Here is a 16060-nt window from a genome sequence, read left to right on the forward strand (position 1 = left end):
TCTGCCAGATGACTGATTCCCCTAGAAGATTTTGCTGGAAAAAGATGAGAATCATAAACCTGATTCAGTTAATTTTTGGAGAAAGAATTTAGGGGTGTTCTGTCAGCAACCATAGACAGTAAAAATTTCATCTATCCTATTAAGATGGGAGGGTTTAATTTCCAAGTGAATAGCACGTAGGGAGGAGGAATCTAACGGCAGCTTGTGGCTGAAAGACATCTAAGTGTGTATCAATGATACAGCAAATACTAGAGATAAGCCAGATTTTCTCCTTGGAGACTTCAGTGATGTATCATCCCCCAGGCTGGATGCCTCTGCAGAGCTTAGGAGTTTAAGAAAAGAACCCAAGGAACCTCACATATTGAGCATAACTATGGCAGTGTCTTCTGGGTTGAGGATGTAGCTTCCTTGCAAATGTGTTATTTGATGAGGCTCTGGGAGATAAAGTCCTCATACCACCACACCTCCATCTTTATAGTGTGTATTCAATTTCAGTTCACTGTTCTACCTACCACCTATACCCCTTAATTCAACAGGATGCCCTATTTCTTCTGGAGGCTTGGGCTAACTATCAGTTTTTCAAGCGTACTAGAACTGTGGTTAACGACTCTAAATTATTTTCTTAACTTGCGAAATGGTTTTGTGTTATCTGAGTACCAAAACATTATTTGAAGGAAGATGAACTTGCAAATAGCCTATTCACAAAAAAAAAAAAAAAAAAAAAAAAAAATACTGTGTCTGATTTGGTCAAAATGGGTCTTTTTGCACTTCCTGTTCTGGGCTTCCTATTTTGCATGCTGCTGGGGCACCGGTGAACTGACATGTCTTTGTTTTTTCAGTATTTGTGCTGATGGTGGATGGTTACTTATGGCTCTTTTCTATAAACGTTTTCATCTTGGTCCTCTCTCATTGGCTGTAAATGGCTTGTTTATATCATGTTCTGTATTCATTGGGACTCTCATGGGTGTTTGGTATATGTTCAGAAAAAAGGTAGCTAAGCCAAATGGCTCTACGAGGCAGACATGCTTCCAAAACCCAACTACAGGAAAGCTTTGGCTCTGGTGGTTATCTCTTTCCCCAGTAAAATCACTAGCACGATGGTGCTTCCTATGTTCTAAGTGAGCTATCAACTTCCTCAGCTTGAGCATCTACAGTCAGCACGCCTGCCAGTGATACCAACAAATGGCCTGGACTTTCAAGGCTCCTACAGTTTGCATGACTGAGCAAAACTCTTCACATCTTTGGTCTTTGGTCATTCTTGGTGGAGGGGTAATGCTTTCAAACCTGTTCTTCCTGCTGCCGCAACATCCTTGACTACTTCATCCAGAAGATCTCATGTTCTAAACCCAAAGATATTCTAAGACAGAATGTGAAGGACATTGAGATACAAAGCAACATGGTGGATGAAGCTGAAGGATCTCTCCTTTTCCTCTATTTCCACGCTACCATCTATACAGCCCTGTATAGATGAGCTGCTACATAAACTACAGAAGAGAGAAATGTGCAAAGCAAGCAGTGAAGGTTCAAGAAATAACATTTTTCTTAATTGCCTCAATCATCATTATGACAGTTGCATCCACTCCACGGGTTTCTGACCACACAAAACAAAACCAGGACTGGACCCAGTGGAAGCCAATCCATTCAAACCCAGAAGTACGACTTCAGACAACCACCACGATGACTGGTAATGAGTTATGCACATTTCATTAACGATACTTTTACTCAAAGCTTATGATGCTGTGAAGGTCAAACCTCTGGGTGAAGTGGGAAATTTAATTAATGTCTCATCTCAAATCCTTAGCAAACTTTCATGAGGGTATATCATGCCACATGGGGGTCATTTATCAGCCATACTACCTGGACATAAGTTACTTTATGCCACTTTGCTGTAAAAATGAATGTACCTGGATGGTTTATGATACTGCCTCTGACAAAATGGCTATTCTGGAATAATAAGCAACATTAAAGAATTTCGTATCTGTTCATTTTCTCAGGGGACATATTAGTGAAATCACTCAGATTTATTGAGAATAAGTACTCAGAGATAGTGCTTAAGCATAGCCCCAGTAGATAACACTTAGTTTAACTGAAGAAGAGGAGTATTAAAGACTATTTGATTAAAAGTTAACCATCATCACGACAGATATAGACAGAAATAGCACCATTGCTCATGGAGAAAACTGGACCCAGGACCCGCAGCCTCCTTTCAATCACCATGAGTATCAGGATGAAGAGGAGAGCCCACATGCTACTAGCACAAGTAAGAAAGATGATGCTCTGAAGTTCTGGTACCCAAGTTATCAAAGATGTTGGTTAGTGTTGGCCTCATCCTTTGTCTCTACACAGTAATTTACCTGCAGAGCCTGAAAAGGGCCATTTTCAGAAATAAGAAAGAAAGATGCCAAGTGGCCAGATTTTTCCGAGAGATTAAAATGCTTACAAAGTAGATGTGAGATGCTGTCTTTGTATTAATGATTCCTAATCATTCTGTTTTGGTAGTTGGTTTGTGTTCTCAGAAATGTGTGATATGAGTGTTCCCTTCAGGTGTTTAGTGTGGGATCTGGAGGGAACAATTGAAGAGAGAGCAGGTCTTGGAGGTCTCCATCTTCTATGAAGACCTGTGATAGACCCACTTTCTTTTTCATACTCTTTTCCTTGCTCTGTGTTAGAATGATGCCACCTGTGTCCTTGGAGGAAAGTCAGTGCCTCATGTGGTCTCTTTTCAAATTCTAAGCTACCCTTCTTTTGTTAAAAAAAAAAAACTCGGGGCAAGTTGGGAAAGGTCCTGATGCTCCTACTGTTATTTCCACTTAAAGACAAGTATCTCAAGTTAAAAAAAAACAAACAAACCAATCTCATGTTTCACCACTGGATTATAAAGCTAGGATAAGAGAAAAAAGAAAAAGAAAAAAGTTAAATGTATTCATCTGTATCTCAGAGAAATGTCTACCTAATTTGGAATACAACTGATCCTTAAGATAATATCTTGTAGCATTATAAAGGTTATGGCTCAACCATGATTTTCATATACTTGAACATTATTAAAGGGGAAATGTAAGAAACAGCTTCTTAGGAACCAAAGTTGGTTATGAATTCCTGGATTGATGGATGTGTTCACAGGCAGTCAAGGAAAAGTTGGAGGCATGCATTAATAAGTCCTGGGCATTGTACTGAATGTCCGACAGCCATTGTATTCTATTCCTTATCCCAGCAAATTTGATATATGCATAAAGATTAAAGGTTGAATTAACCTAGAGACAGACTGTCAAAAAAAGCATAGAAAGGAAACAGACATCTCTTGAGAATAGAACCCATTCCAGTCCCCTCTGCAGTCTATCAGCTGTCTTATCAGTTACTGTAAAACCATTGCACTTCGTGGTGGCGCACGCCTTTAATCCGAGCACTCGGGAGGCAGAGGCGGGCGGATCGCTGTGAGTTCGAGGTCAGCCTGGTCTACAAAGTGAGTCCAGGACAGCCAAGGCTACACAGAGAGACCCTGTCTCGAAAAAACAAACAAAAACAAAAACAAAAACAAACCACAACAACAACAAAAAAACAAACAAACATTGCACTTAAGCAGAATGCTAATTAAGAAGCTTGGAACTAACACATTTAATGTCAAAATAGGATGGTCAAGGGACATGTTTACTAGGGAATATTTAAGAATACAGTACCTAACAAAGAGAAGTTATCATCAATGCTTGCAAGATGCACATGACTTCATCCAGAGACATTACAACTTCTAGAAAAGAGTCATCCCTTATGGTCTGCAGTGGAAGTCCTGTTTTGTTAATACATTCCTGACTGTGCTGAAAGTGCCAGGGCATGGTTGGGCACTTGAAAGATCATTATACTTATACCAGAAGAGATAACATGAGTGTAGACATATATGTATGCTTCTGAGCATGCACATGTACTTCTTTATTCTTTAAATTTTCAGTAACATGACAGTCTACTTTTTAACAGTGATTTTTACTTTTCAAAACTTTTCTAACTTCACTATTTGCCAAGATATAGTGACTTAAATAATATAAAATAACTTACAATTCCACCTTCCTTTCTTTGAACAATCAGTTAATACCAGGAATGGTTTGAAAAATGCAAAGCAAAATTAGCCTGAGTTCCATTTAGAAAATATATTTGCTTTTACAAAATCACACACATCATTTTCTAAGTTGATGAGATACAGTGAATTTCATTAAGTTACAAAAGTTAATTTAGTTTGGCAATTTATATGCTCTAGCTTTCCCGATGAATCAGAAATTTGTTATGGGCTGTTAATGCTGAAAATGTCAGTGGCTTTCTGACTTTTCCAAGAAGCACCCTGACGGGATTTTATCCCAGTCATCTTGACTTTTTAAAACAGCGCTTGAAAGGTTAAGCCTGTCTGATACTGTTTTTATTTATATAATTCCCTTGCTGGCTAGAACGGTGTTTTCTTCCACTGAATTAGCTTTGTTAAGAAGAGATTTTAGCAATTTCAAATGTCCCTAGGCAATCACATAATAGCAGTGTAGTACCATCCCGGGCGTCCCGACAGCGTGCACACCAGCACGTTCTGCTGAGTGGCACTATAGGTTATTCAGCCCGTTTGCAAAGGTCTCCTACTACAGTAGTGGTGTGAGTTGTTACATGACATGTTTCCTCCTGCACAATTATTGGAACACGGAGATTTTTCTCCCAACACAAGCTCTCCCTGGTAGAATATGTGAGGCCATAGACAGTATTAAAGCAAGAATGATAGTAAGCGTTCATAATTCACAGGCTAGGGTCTAGTCCTGGCTTTGTGATACTCTTTGTGCATGATTTTCAGCAAATAAAACTTGTTTTCCCATCTGGAAAACTAATGGATTGAGTGTTATATTTCTAAAATCTACCTTCCAGAATATTAGTAGCTTCTCCTCTGGTTCTTATTGTCTTTCTTTGTCTCTATATCTATGTATCTATATATCTAGGCATCTATGTGTCTATGTATCCATCTATCCATCTACCTATCATGTATGCATGTATGTATGTATGTATGTATGTATGTATGTATGTATATATGTATAATCTATGTATCTATATATCCCTGCCCACAATGTAAAAAGACACATCAGAGGGTTTGTTTAGAAGCTGGGCAATACGGCTCATTGCCAGCATTCTCCTCACAGCTTGGGCAGCTCCTAATAATACGGCAGAAGAAGCAGCTACCCAGCAGGAGAAGTGGTTTGCGAATGAATGGCAGGGGGCGTACCCACCCACGTCAAGGGAAGACTTGCGTGCCTCAGAAGGGACAACTGGTAATGGGGGGTTTCATAACGTGGGTGGAGACTGCCCTCTGAAGACACTGCACCAAAAGAACCTGCTGTTCAGTGTCCTAATACATTACAGACTGTAAATGCTCTGAACAAGCTTCCTGGCCAGGCATAGATAGAAGCACATGAGAGAAATAGACAGTCTGTCTTTAAGAGTGTGTCTTTTATATCCAGTTTGAGGCACTGCCTAACGAGACAATGACAGAGACCCTATCCAATGAAAAACCCCTTGCTGCTTTGCAAAAATTATTTACTATATAATGTGAGACTGCTTTTTCCTTATATTTATGTGAAACTTTAGGCTTATAAGAAAGAATTTTATTGAAAATCCAGTATTGGGGGAATTAGATGCAAGCAGAGAGAGAGAGAGAGAGACAGACAGACAGACAGACAGACAGAGACACACAGAGAGAGACAGAGAGATACAGAGACAGAGAGACAGAGACAGACAGAAACACAGAGAGACAGAGAGACAGCGAGATTGAGAGAGGACACTTGTGTTATGTCATTCACTCAGTTTTCCTACCTGTTCTGAATATCTCCTCCAATATACAACTGTTTAATCTCAATTACAAACAAGCTATTTCTTTCTATTCTGGAACTGCGGGTTTGTGGGAATTAGACTGAAATCTTATCATCTCTGAAGGATGCTGGATGATAACGTGTCTCTGCAAGCTCCCATGCATGACTCTTCTGTCTGAGTGATTAAGTGTGGGGATTCACCCTGCCCTGCAAAGCATGTGAATTCCACGTTATCACCTGGTATCAGTGGGAGATATCTCCATGTTTCCATCTGCAATATACAATCTGATACATAACTTCTCTGCTGTGCATGGCAACTTGGGAATGAATCACCAGCAGAACAGCGGGTTTGGTGACTAGCTCCTTGGTGTGCTTGTTTCCAGGGGGTGCTATTGTGATCTTTCTTCCTATACATCTACAGTGGCACAGAATGGAGCAAAGGCATAGACCACGGTTCCCACATGCCGTTTTTCACTGTTGGAAGGCAATGCTTCTAATGGACTCCATCTGTGCTTCTGTGATGAGGAGCACTCTCACGCATATCACTTGGGAAACTATTACCTTCTGTCTTCTGTGGATCACCGCCAACTCATTGTGCATTTCGCTGTGGGACGTGCTTGTCTCGGAGTGACATCATGCACTGGAGCTCTTACACCTCCTTCTGTAGGGACTGTGGCAGGGTTACTTCATCTTCCCCTGATGCCTGTAACTCACGCTCTGTCCATTACAGCACTTGGTAATGCTACGCTTCCTCCAACTCACACGGGGGTGACCAAGAAAATGAGCAAAATGAAGCTGCACCTGGGAAAACATTCTAAACTGATGAAGCTCCTTTGTCCTCAGTCCTAGGCAGTGCTCAGTCCTAGACAGTACTCAGTACCAGACAGTACTCAATATTAGAAAGCTATTTCCACTATCTTCTCTAGAGAATAAAGCCTTTAAAAAAATCCATGTATCCCTGACCAAATACCAATTAACATTTGACAATTGTTTGAACTTCATGGTCACAACAGCCTCAGCCCACAACAGCCGTACAAGTCAAAGAATGACAACACAGAGTCAAGAGGATGCCTCCTGGACTGAATTCTTCGACCCAATATCACACCCAATGAGACAAGGCCATCAAACAGAAAGGAAGGGTAATGGCCTCTGAGGCTTTTTAATATATCATGGCTCTTTTGGAATCAACTAAGTACCTTTTCCCTTTGAAATGTACCACTGATTTTAGCTCCGTCAAATTTCCTAAGCATCCTCATGTGGTGCAGATACAAGTTGGTTAGGAGTGGGTGTGCACATCCATCTCTGTAAAGTTCGTGTCATGGAGGGAAGAAGTGGCAGGAAGATTACAGAACAGTGAGTCTTAGGCTAACAAGAGTGGAAGTTATTTTTCCTAAGGGGGAGGTGGGGTGTTGCTTACTCTAAGATGGTCTTACTACACAGCCCAAGCTGGCCTTCAATTCTCAGTGATCCTCCTGCCTCAGTCTCCTGAGTGCTGAGATTGCATATACTGTCATACCCAGCTACAAAAAGGATATTACAATCCCTTTCCCTTTCAAGTGCAAAGATTTCAAAAGAAACAACAAATAATGGATTCAGTGACTGTCTCCATTATAGATTTAAAGATAAACTTGGTTTCTGGTAGAGAAATTCGAGTGGTAAAAAAAAAAATGGTGAGCAGTTAACATAAATAAACAACTTAATGACTCGGAAAACTTTAAAGTTATTTACTCTTGCCTCATTTAGGGACGATGTGGTATTGAAGAATTTAGGATTCAGACCACTCTTGGCCTTCCTTGAATGGCTGTGAACTTAGTGGATAGACAATTTGTACAGGAGATAAAACTCCTATTTTTACTAATGCCTTTCATATTTATTTACCCCAATTAAGAAAGCAAAAGATACTAGTTGTGGTTTTGCGAGAAAGGAAGATTGTAAATTATTTGTCTAATTTTTATATTTAAAAGCAAATTTCCTTTATTGTGACAGCAGCAACCATATAGAGAAAAGTAACAAAGTTGATAGCCTCTGTCCTCTCAGCAGTAAAACAGGAGGAGCACTCTGTGGCATGAGCAGAGTCACATGTTGTTTTGTTTGTTTGCTTATTTTAAGAAAGTATCCTTATCACAGAATTGTAACATTTCAAAAATAACTATTACAGGAATAAATTTTTTTCCAAGAAGTTTCATTTACATGTAGTTTCTGGATAAAAGTCGTCAACCATATGGTCTACATACATTTGACTGAAATACATCCTTATCGTTCAGTGAATATATGTCTCCATATTGGATAACTACAAAATTATATCTAAAGTAAATCCAAAAATTTATATAGGTTTCTTGTTTAGAAACACTACTTTATCCCAACCTTTGTGAACAGAAAAATCTGTAAACAGCCATGTACGTGAGACATGCACTAATTGTGTGAGGTGTCATGGAGACAAAAGGATATATATTTCATATCACACTTGAAAGACACTTAAAGTCAACCGACAAAAGAAAACGTTTAACACCATGATAGAGCTGACAACATGAGTCAGTGTCAGTAACGAGCAGAAAAATTCATAATTTCCATAATGAACACTAAAAGAAATTTAGAGGACCCCATACCTACCCGAGACTATTCGAGAATAATGGATTGAATGTGATTTTTGAAAAAGGCAAAAATCTGGTGAGGAGGTGAGATGGAGAGTTTTTTGAGAAGAAGACTTACGTGAGTAGATCCATAAAGGAGGAAGAGCCAAGGAATGGACACATCACTATGAGTGGATAAATATGGCCTAGAAGGAGGATGTGTTTAAATGGCCAGGCTGGGAGCATTATGTTGAGTTGCTGAAGCACCACAGGCAAGGTCCAGAACAGTCCTATGTGCTTAGCTTCTGTAGGGCAGGGCTCTTTCAGAGCCCTCTGGTAAAAACAAACCCACCAACCCAGTAAAAGAACTCCAGAATCATTATCAAGTTTCAAACCTGAAGAAGAGGGAAAGACTACATTCCATGAGTAAACATATCAAGGAAAAGAGGTTAGGTCTCACAGGCAGTCCAGACCTCAGAATTGAGCTAAAGCTGGACTCTATGAGGGTTTCTGGTTTAGATAAAACAGGGCATTCCTCAGGATCTTGTGAAATCAGCTCCCACCTGCCCAAAGGAGTCATCTCCCTTACCTCTGGCAGAAGGGACATAGGACTTTCCACTAAGATATACCCGTGGCTGCACGCCAAAGCCCATGCTGGCCTCCAAGTACTTGTTACAACATTTCAAAGCCCCACACCCGTCCCCTAGCCCTGCCCTACCCACAGCTGCTCATCTTCCTTATAATGTGCTATTATATATATATTCCCACACTCTCTTACTCTTTTACTCTCTCACTCATGCTCTATTCTCTATTTCTTGCTATCTCACTCCCTCTACTATTCTACGCCACTCTCTCTTTCTTTCCTGGCCCTAACCTGATCCAATCTTCTGGTGATGTTCAGTCTGCTTCTTTCTTTCTCTGGCTGTTCTCTCTCTCTCTCTCTCTCTCTCTCTCTCTCTCTCTCTCTCTCTCTCTCTCTCTCTCTCTCTCTCTCTCTTCTCTCTCTCTCCTACAGTACAAATCTTAACCATATCATCGACTGGTCATGTCGGCAGTTACTTTACTGTGCCTCCTCACATACACAAGTCTGTTAGCTTCAGCCATACAATGACACAATAGCTCCCAAAGAATTTATTTATACAAGGAAAAATTAACCAGAGTGGATGCAGGCCCTCGGCAGACAAAGCTTTTTTCTGGCAGAGTATCCATTTGAAACTTTGATGGGGGTAACTGGCTTGTCTTCTTTGAAATCCGGATGGTGGAATCAGGCACACAGAGGTCTTGTCTGCCTTTGCTTTTAGCATGTAAAAACTTCAGTTCCAAGGTGGGTGCCCCATATCCCATTGCTTCCCACTGGAGTCATTTGGAGCTGATTAGATCTCCCCAGAGGCAGTAGTGTGGGTGGATTAAGTAAATTGTAGAGTTAGCAGTATTGATGGCTTTTATGGACTGTTTGGCCTCTATTTCACTCTGAACGTTTTATTTCAGCCCAATAGATTAGTGATAACCATCAGAAAAAGCAGCCTTTTTAATTACTTCAGGGAAAATTTCACACCACTCAACATTATAATCAGAATCCCCAAGATGCTTCTTGCTTTTATTTACGGGGAGAATGACTCTTATTTGTCCATGGGCACTACCTACTGTCTCACTCTAGGGATATTGGGTAATGTGTACATGAATTTTCTGTGCTTCCTTTGTGAAACAAGAACACAAAGAACCAAATAAGGGAAGCCACTGTCTGTTTAAAAACCTTTTGCTGTTCTTGTTTTGTTTTGTTTGGCCTGGTGACAAAATGATGCTTGTGTGTGTTGTCTCTATATGTCTGACTGTATTTGTGTATATTGAAATGAAGCAAATTCCACATGGGTTATATTTCTGTCCCTTTGCAAAGACCATGAGCCCCGTCATGTGCTTTCCCTTCCAGACTAAGCAAAACAAACAAACAAAACAAACAAATGTGATATCTTTCACCTAGCTCCACCCTGAAATGAAAACCGTTTGTATCCTGTGACATTCTTGGAGAAACAATCATTTATGCCAGTTCTGGTCATGTGAACCTGTTTCTTTCCTCTCACCAGGATGAATGTAAACATTACTTGGCTATAAGACATAAATTATCCTCGGGCAATGGCATAGGAAGTAAGGCAATAACACCAATTTAATTCCTTCAGATACGGACTTCAGTCATAGTACAACCCTTCAGCCCACTGCAGCTCCAGATTCTCATTTGGTGGAAGACTTGAACAGGACAGGACCACTTTCAGTGACAACTCGTAAGGATGACACCCAGCCCCTTTGTTATCCTGTCTATCTATTTCGCATCTTGCTCACGTTGGTCAAGATGCTACATTTGATGGCAGAATGCTGCAGTCTTTGCTAGGTGGCTTAGCTCAGCCAGGATGTGAATCTGGTTTTTTTTTTCTGTCTGCCTTTCTTTTGGGGGTTATCTTTAAACCAGAGTTTATCCTCACTCAAGGTCCATTCCAGAGCTAATGGCTTTTTATTAACAAGGGAATATGGAGACGTCACTCATCTCAACGTTTCTTCTCTAATTAGTCATGTGAGTGGCACTGGAGATCATCATTAGTAGAGTGGTGTCTCTGTGTTTCAACTGGCCCTTTTGATTTCCACCCCTCCTCCAGCCAAAGCAGGAGAAAGATTGCTTTCATGATTGCATAAAGACATATGAGGGCCAGATCATCACAGCGAATAGAGAAATCACACTTAGCTTTCAGAGGAGGGGGGCATGTTGTTAATAATTGAGCAAGGTGGCAGAGTCCCTGGAATAAAAAAGAACCACTTGCTGACATCTTTTTCTATCATTAAACGTCTGCTAGGAAGAAATGTGAAACTTTCAGTACTCTTAATTTTTGCCATGTGTATAAGGATAGCCCAAGGACCAACCTGAAGTCATTCTTAAATTCTTGGCAGAATATAAAAGAAATCCAAAATTACGAAGGCCCCATTTCACTGCTTGCTACACATAATGGACAGAGTCCTTTATAGGAGCCCTTTAGGCATAGGGAAAAAAGCCAGCAGGCATGTGTTGATTGCCATCAATGTAAATAGCACAGTGTTAGGCATCAAAGGGGCACATAAATAAGCCTATAAATGGCCCTTGCCAATGCAGGACTTGTATTTCCATTTTGTGTTACCGTTGAATTTTTTTTTTCTGATGTTGAATTTGGGATTTGCTGAATGCCTGTCTCCTTGTTATATTTGTTTGGTGGTAGACATGGCTGATGGGTGTGTTTTATGAGGCCTTTGCACCTGCGCCTCAGAGGTCAGTGCCTTTCTTAAGAAGAACACAAAAGGAAAGAACTCAAAACAGTCAAAGTGATTTTAGATATGGGCAACGATTCAATCTCAAATTGATATACATCACTGAGGGCCCTGTGTTTGCCCAGGCAAGCATTTCCTTGGTGCAGTGAAGAGAAACCCTTCTACTGGCAAGACCACTGCCATACTAATAAAGTAGTGACTAAAATTTAATGTTCTCTACAAGGGAGTCATGTATTTCCCTATAGAGCTGCTCTGAGTTCATTGATGAAGTTTTTTTCCTTTGTATTCACAGACGTAATATATAGCACTATTTTCCGTAGAGTCTAACTTCTTTGTCCTCAACTGGGCAGTCTTGATGGTTAAGGGAAAAATGAAATTATAGCACCCCTTTCCATGTCTCTGTGATCTTTGTTTCTGGGATACTTGCTGCACCTGGATCAAGATGGCCCAGGGAAGGCAATGTTTTGGCTTAGGGTTCAGATTGGCACCTCACTGAGAGGCAGAGAAGCTAACTGGGGACAAAGGATGATCTTCCTGTATCTTTCTATCAATCAGCAGATGATGAAAGGCACAAGTATCATCCTCTCATTGTATCTGTCAACCTGATACCCTATAGCCAGATTGCCCATGTAACAAAGGATTTGTGTCATGGTTCCTAATTAATTCTAGCTTCATCCCTCATTGAAACAGCACAGAGTCATTCTCAGAACTTCTCTACATCAAATGGAGAGCTGGAAGAAGACAAAGACCATGCAACACCTCCTATTCTGCCATCTAGCAGTAAGGATCATAAAGCCCAACTGGCTTTTAAGCAGAAATCAAGAAGTTATGGGTACTTTGCAGTATCTTTGGTGGTGGTACTTAGTGGTATCTTGATGGTGGTACTTTGTTGTATCTTTGGTGGTGGTACTTTGTGGTATCTTTGGTGGTAGTTCTTTGTGGTGTCTTTCGTTGTTGTACTTTGTGGTATCTTTGGTGGTGATACACCCATTGCCTGATTTTATTCATTGATTTTGATCAAAAGGTGTCTCTGGTGGTGGTCTCTGATTCTTCTGCTTTATAGACTTTTAGAAGCCTTTGTACATTAGGTGCAAACTTTTCTGCTGAATTTTAAAGGTATTAGATTAGTAACTTGGTTTAACAAATGATGATTGTGTCTATAAGATTTCTTTGATATCTCTTGAACTAACATTATTTCTCATTTCTCTCCATGGTATTGGTGACTAAGAAGCAATGCCCTTCTAGCACAGAAAAGAAAAAATAAGCCAGTAGACTCAGGTCTTTTGGATCTTGAACTTATTATTAGAGCCACAGACAGAATGGTTTCATCTTTCCATCCAATGGTTTTTTCTTCCTCTTACTCAGATGTGGATCCAATTAAAAAAAAAAAAAGATCAAAATCCTGAGTACCCGAGTTGACTTCAAAGTCACAAAGGGATAAACAAAGGGTGACTCAGACAAATCTTGTAACAAATACCCCTTTGGGCAGTAGTCACCAAGATCTCTTCTGTTGATTGTTATCCAGCTGGTATCTTGTTTTTGTTTAGTTCCATTAGCTTTTGGCCTTGGAGAACAAGTAGAAAGATGTCTCATCAACTTTTCCTTCTGGAGACAAGCACATGGTGGGTGGTGACCTTACAGGTGTAGGCTTACCATTGACTCCACCTCCATGCAGCTAGGAGTGGTGGTAAAGACGGAAGAAGAGGTGAAAGTCTTCCCAAAGGTGCAACTACTTCACTGGACGGCTACACCACTCATTACCCAGACACAATGGAAAATGGGACTCTCATCCCAATGACCCCTACTAAGACTGGGGTCTTTGGTGAAACTGAAGTGACTGTCGCGGCAGATTCCGACTTTAATGCTGATGGCTCCCTATCAGGTAATTTGGCCATTTGTCATCTGGTTTGCTTCTCTGGAGAAACAACATATATTTTTCCTATTGCAGGGAATATTTTCTGTGCAGGCTGTGATTAGATTACTTTGTGCAATGGGAGTGGTTTTCACCATTGGTCATCAATTCTAGTGCCAGGAAATGTGGACTTATTTGATATAAAATAATGCTTCCATTTCCTGGTGTAATATCCATTTTTGTGTGTGTGTGTGACTTGGTTCTTATGGTAGATTTTTCTTGTTTTGTCTTTTCCTTATTCTGTGATATATTAACTTGAAGCATGTGAAATTGATATTTTTATGGATGGAAATGGTTGAATATTAGCCATTTAATTTGATTCAGCAAATATATCCTGCCTATTTAGTAATGCTTTACCAAACATCCTAATGATTTTCATACATGGTATCTTCACTCTAAAATTTTCTTTAATTGGTGATTGACTAGTTCATTCCATTTTTGGTGATGGATTGGTATATAAACCTTTTCTACTCTTGATGTGCTTCAACATTTATGATTCACTATTAATAACCTGGGACCTGCTTTTATTGTAATGGTAAATATATGACTTACTCAGCTGAGTCTGACATGGACCCAGAATAAGACTTTTATCTCAAGTAAGCAATCCTCTCTACTTCTCTTCGCCATTTCTTTGTTTGTATTAGGAAGCTCACACTATAGAAAGGGAAATTGGAAAGTGACTTCTGTGACTAAAAAACTAGAAACCCCGTCCCACTAGTGCCTGTGTTCCAGGTACCTCTACCACTCACTCACTAGCACAGTAAAACTTAAATACATAGGTATACACATGCACACACATATAATTGTACATAGACCTTACCTCCTTCACTCTCCCAAGAGATAGGAAAATGATCTCATGAGACCCACATGCAAAACAGATGGCAGTGGTGAAGTTCTGATTGACAGAGGGAAAGAAAACACAGGGTGGCATATGCTTGGCACATTTCCTTTGGCTTCCCGTTCCAGGGCTTCAAGAAAAAGAGCTTTAAAAATACCAACTTCAGCGGTGTTGGCAAGATCAAACCCACTTACACCCTGAAAGCTTTTGCTTATTTTCCTTATTAATAATCTTTTTTCTTCATCAAGGCCTCCAAGTACTATTGTTAGATTCCCACAGAATGAATCAAATTTAGGAGTGCCACAAACGTTCTCACGCTGAAACGGCCCCAACGTGAAACTTAGGGAATTTAAATGTGAAATGGCAAATCCTAGTTATAGTTTCTTAGGGGGATTGCTGAGTCTGTTTGCTAGAAAATGGTGCTCCTCCTACCAAGCTAGTGCCCACACGTGCTGGGGTTGATGGATTCCCTTCAGTTCTCCGTAGCCTGGCTCTCATTCCCCTCTTTATTCTAGACATTCACAAAGTGTTTTATTGTCTGTATGGTGACTGCAAGTCACTGAAGCAGGCAATGGCAGCAGTGGCGATGGGCTTGGTGATGGTGATGGCTTTGGAAACGGTGCCTTTGGTGGTGGGCCGCCCAGTGTGGCAGTTCAGAAAGTACTGTTGTCTGTTATTCTAACTTTTATCCAAGGAACAAAGCAATCTCTCTGTAATAAAGTTATGAGCAACTACAAGCAGCCCCTTCCTCTCCCAACCTGGGGATGGTGATGGGCAGCCCGCTGCGTTCTTCCTAGGCACCTTTGTAAAGATCTATACCAACTTCTGGGCGCCCTTGTTCTCTGTGTGTATTTGCTTCTCGTGTGATTTGACATTTGGATTTACAATGAGCCACTCCCGAGTTTGTCTCTACCTAGAGCTTTCTGGTGATGGATATTTGAGAAGATGGGATCATATCAGTGATTGCTGAAATTGTAGGCTTAAGGCTACCAGGAAGAGAACTGATAGGCTGTGATTGAATAGTGGGGGATGAGGTCCCCTTCTGTCACAGACTTGGGGGGGGGGAATAGGATGAAATAGGGAAGAGGGGGAAGAGGAAGATACAAGTGAGGGGGATAACAATTGAGATGTGATCTGAATAAATTACTTAAATAAAAATTAAGAAAAAAAAGAAATTGCAGGCTCAACTTTGTAAAGAAAGTATCAATGGGGACTTAGTTTGATACAGAACCTTATGTCATCCATGTTTTTCACTTCATATGTTTCCTTCTTCACTTAAGTTTGACATTTCTCCTTTCTGGATAAATAGTTTATTTTTCCATTTGAGCCTTTGCTCTGTTCATTCCTAAGAATCTTTCACTTCAGATTCAGGGAAACCTCTTCTCAGGCTGCGTAGCCTGAGCCAATGCCCCCATTTAAGTGACTGTAGGTACTCCAGCCTCGCAACCCTTATCCAAGTGTGAAGTTCAAAGTTCAGTCCCACAAAAGCATCGTAACATTTTTTTTTCCCTCAGAATATCCCTTAGGCCTGTTCTTGGATTTCTACGCACATCATATTTTTAATGCTCATCCAAGATGGCCTGGGCTGTTTCAGTTTCCTTCATTTTGATTAAGGCTCTGGCCCACGCATCACTGT

At 40.5% G+C, this 16060-nt stretch overlaps 1 protein-coding gene across 14 annotated transcripts in view; it reads left to right on the top strand.

Moving 5' to 3' along the window:
- Positions 1-16060, top strand: part of CD44 (CD44 molecule (IN blood group)) — an 85712-nt gene that overhangs the window by 52888 nt on the left and 16764 nt on the right. For 4 of the 14 annotated variants that reach the window (XM_084774979.1, XM_084774985.1, XM_084774989.1 and 1 more), the window contains 7 exons: positions 1571-1684; positions 2144-2260; positions 5154-5282; positions 6833-6958; positions 10564-10665; positions 12365-12454; positions 13350-13556. The exons of 1 other annotated variant lie outside the window; for it this stretch is intronic. In XM_084774979.1, the coding sequence (XP_084631105.1) occupies positions 1571-1684; positions 2144-2260; positions 5154-5282; positions 6833-6958; positions 10564-10665; positions 12365-12454; positions 13350-13556 (885 nt within the window). The remainder of the gene's footprint in view (positions 1-1570; positions 1685-2143; positions 2261-5153; positions 5283-6832; positions 6959-10563; positions 10666-12364; positions 12455-13349; positions 13557-16060) is intronic. 9 more of the 14 variants (XM_084774992.1, XM_084774981.1, XM_084774987.1 and 6 more) reach the window with 8 other exon arrangements.

The sequence above is a fragment of the Acomys minous genome (assembly GCF_964271855.1).
Source record: "Acomys minous genome assembly, chromosome: 3".
Lineage (NCBI taxonomy): Eukaryota > Metazoa > Chordata > Mammalia > Rodentia > Muridae > Acomys > Acomys minous.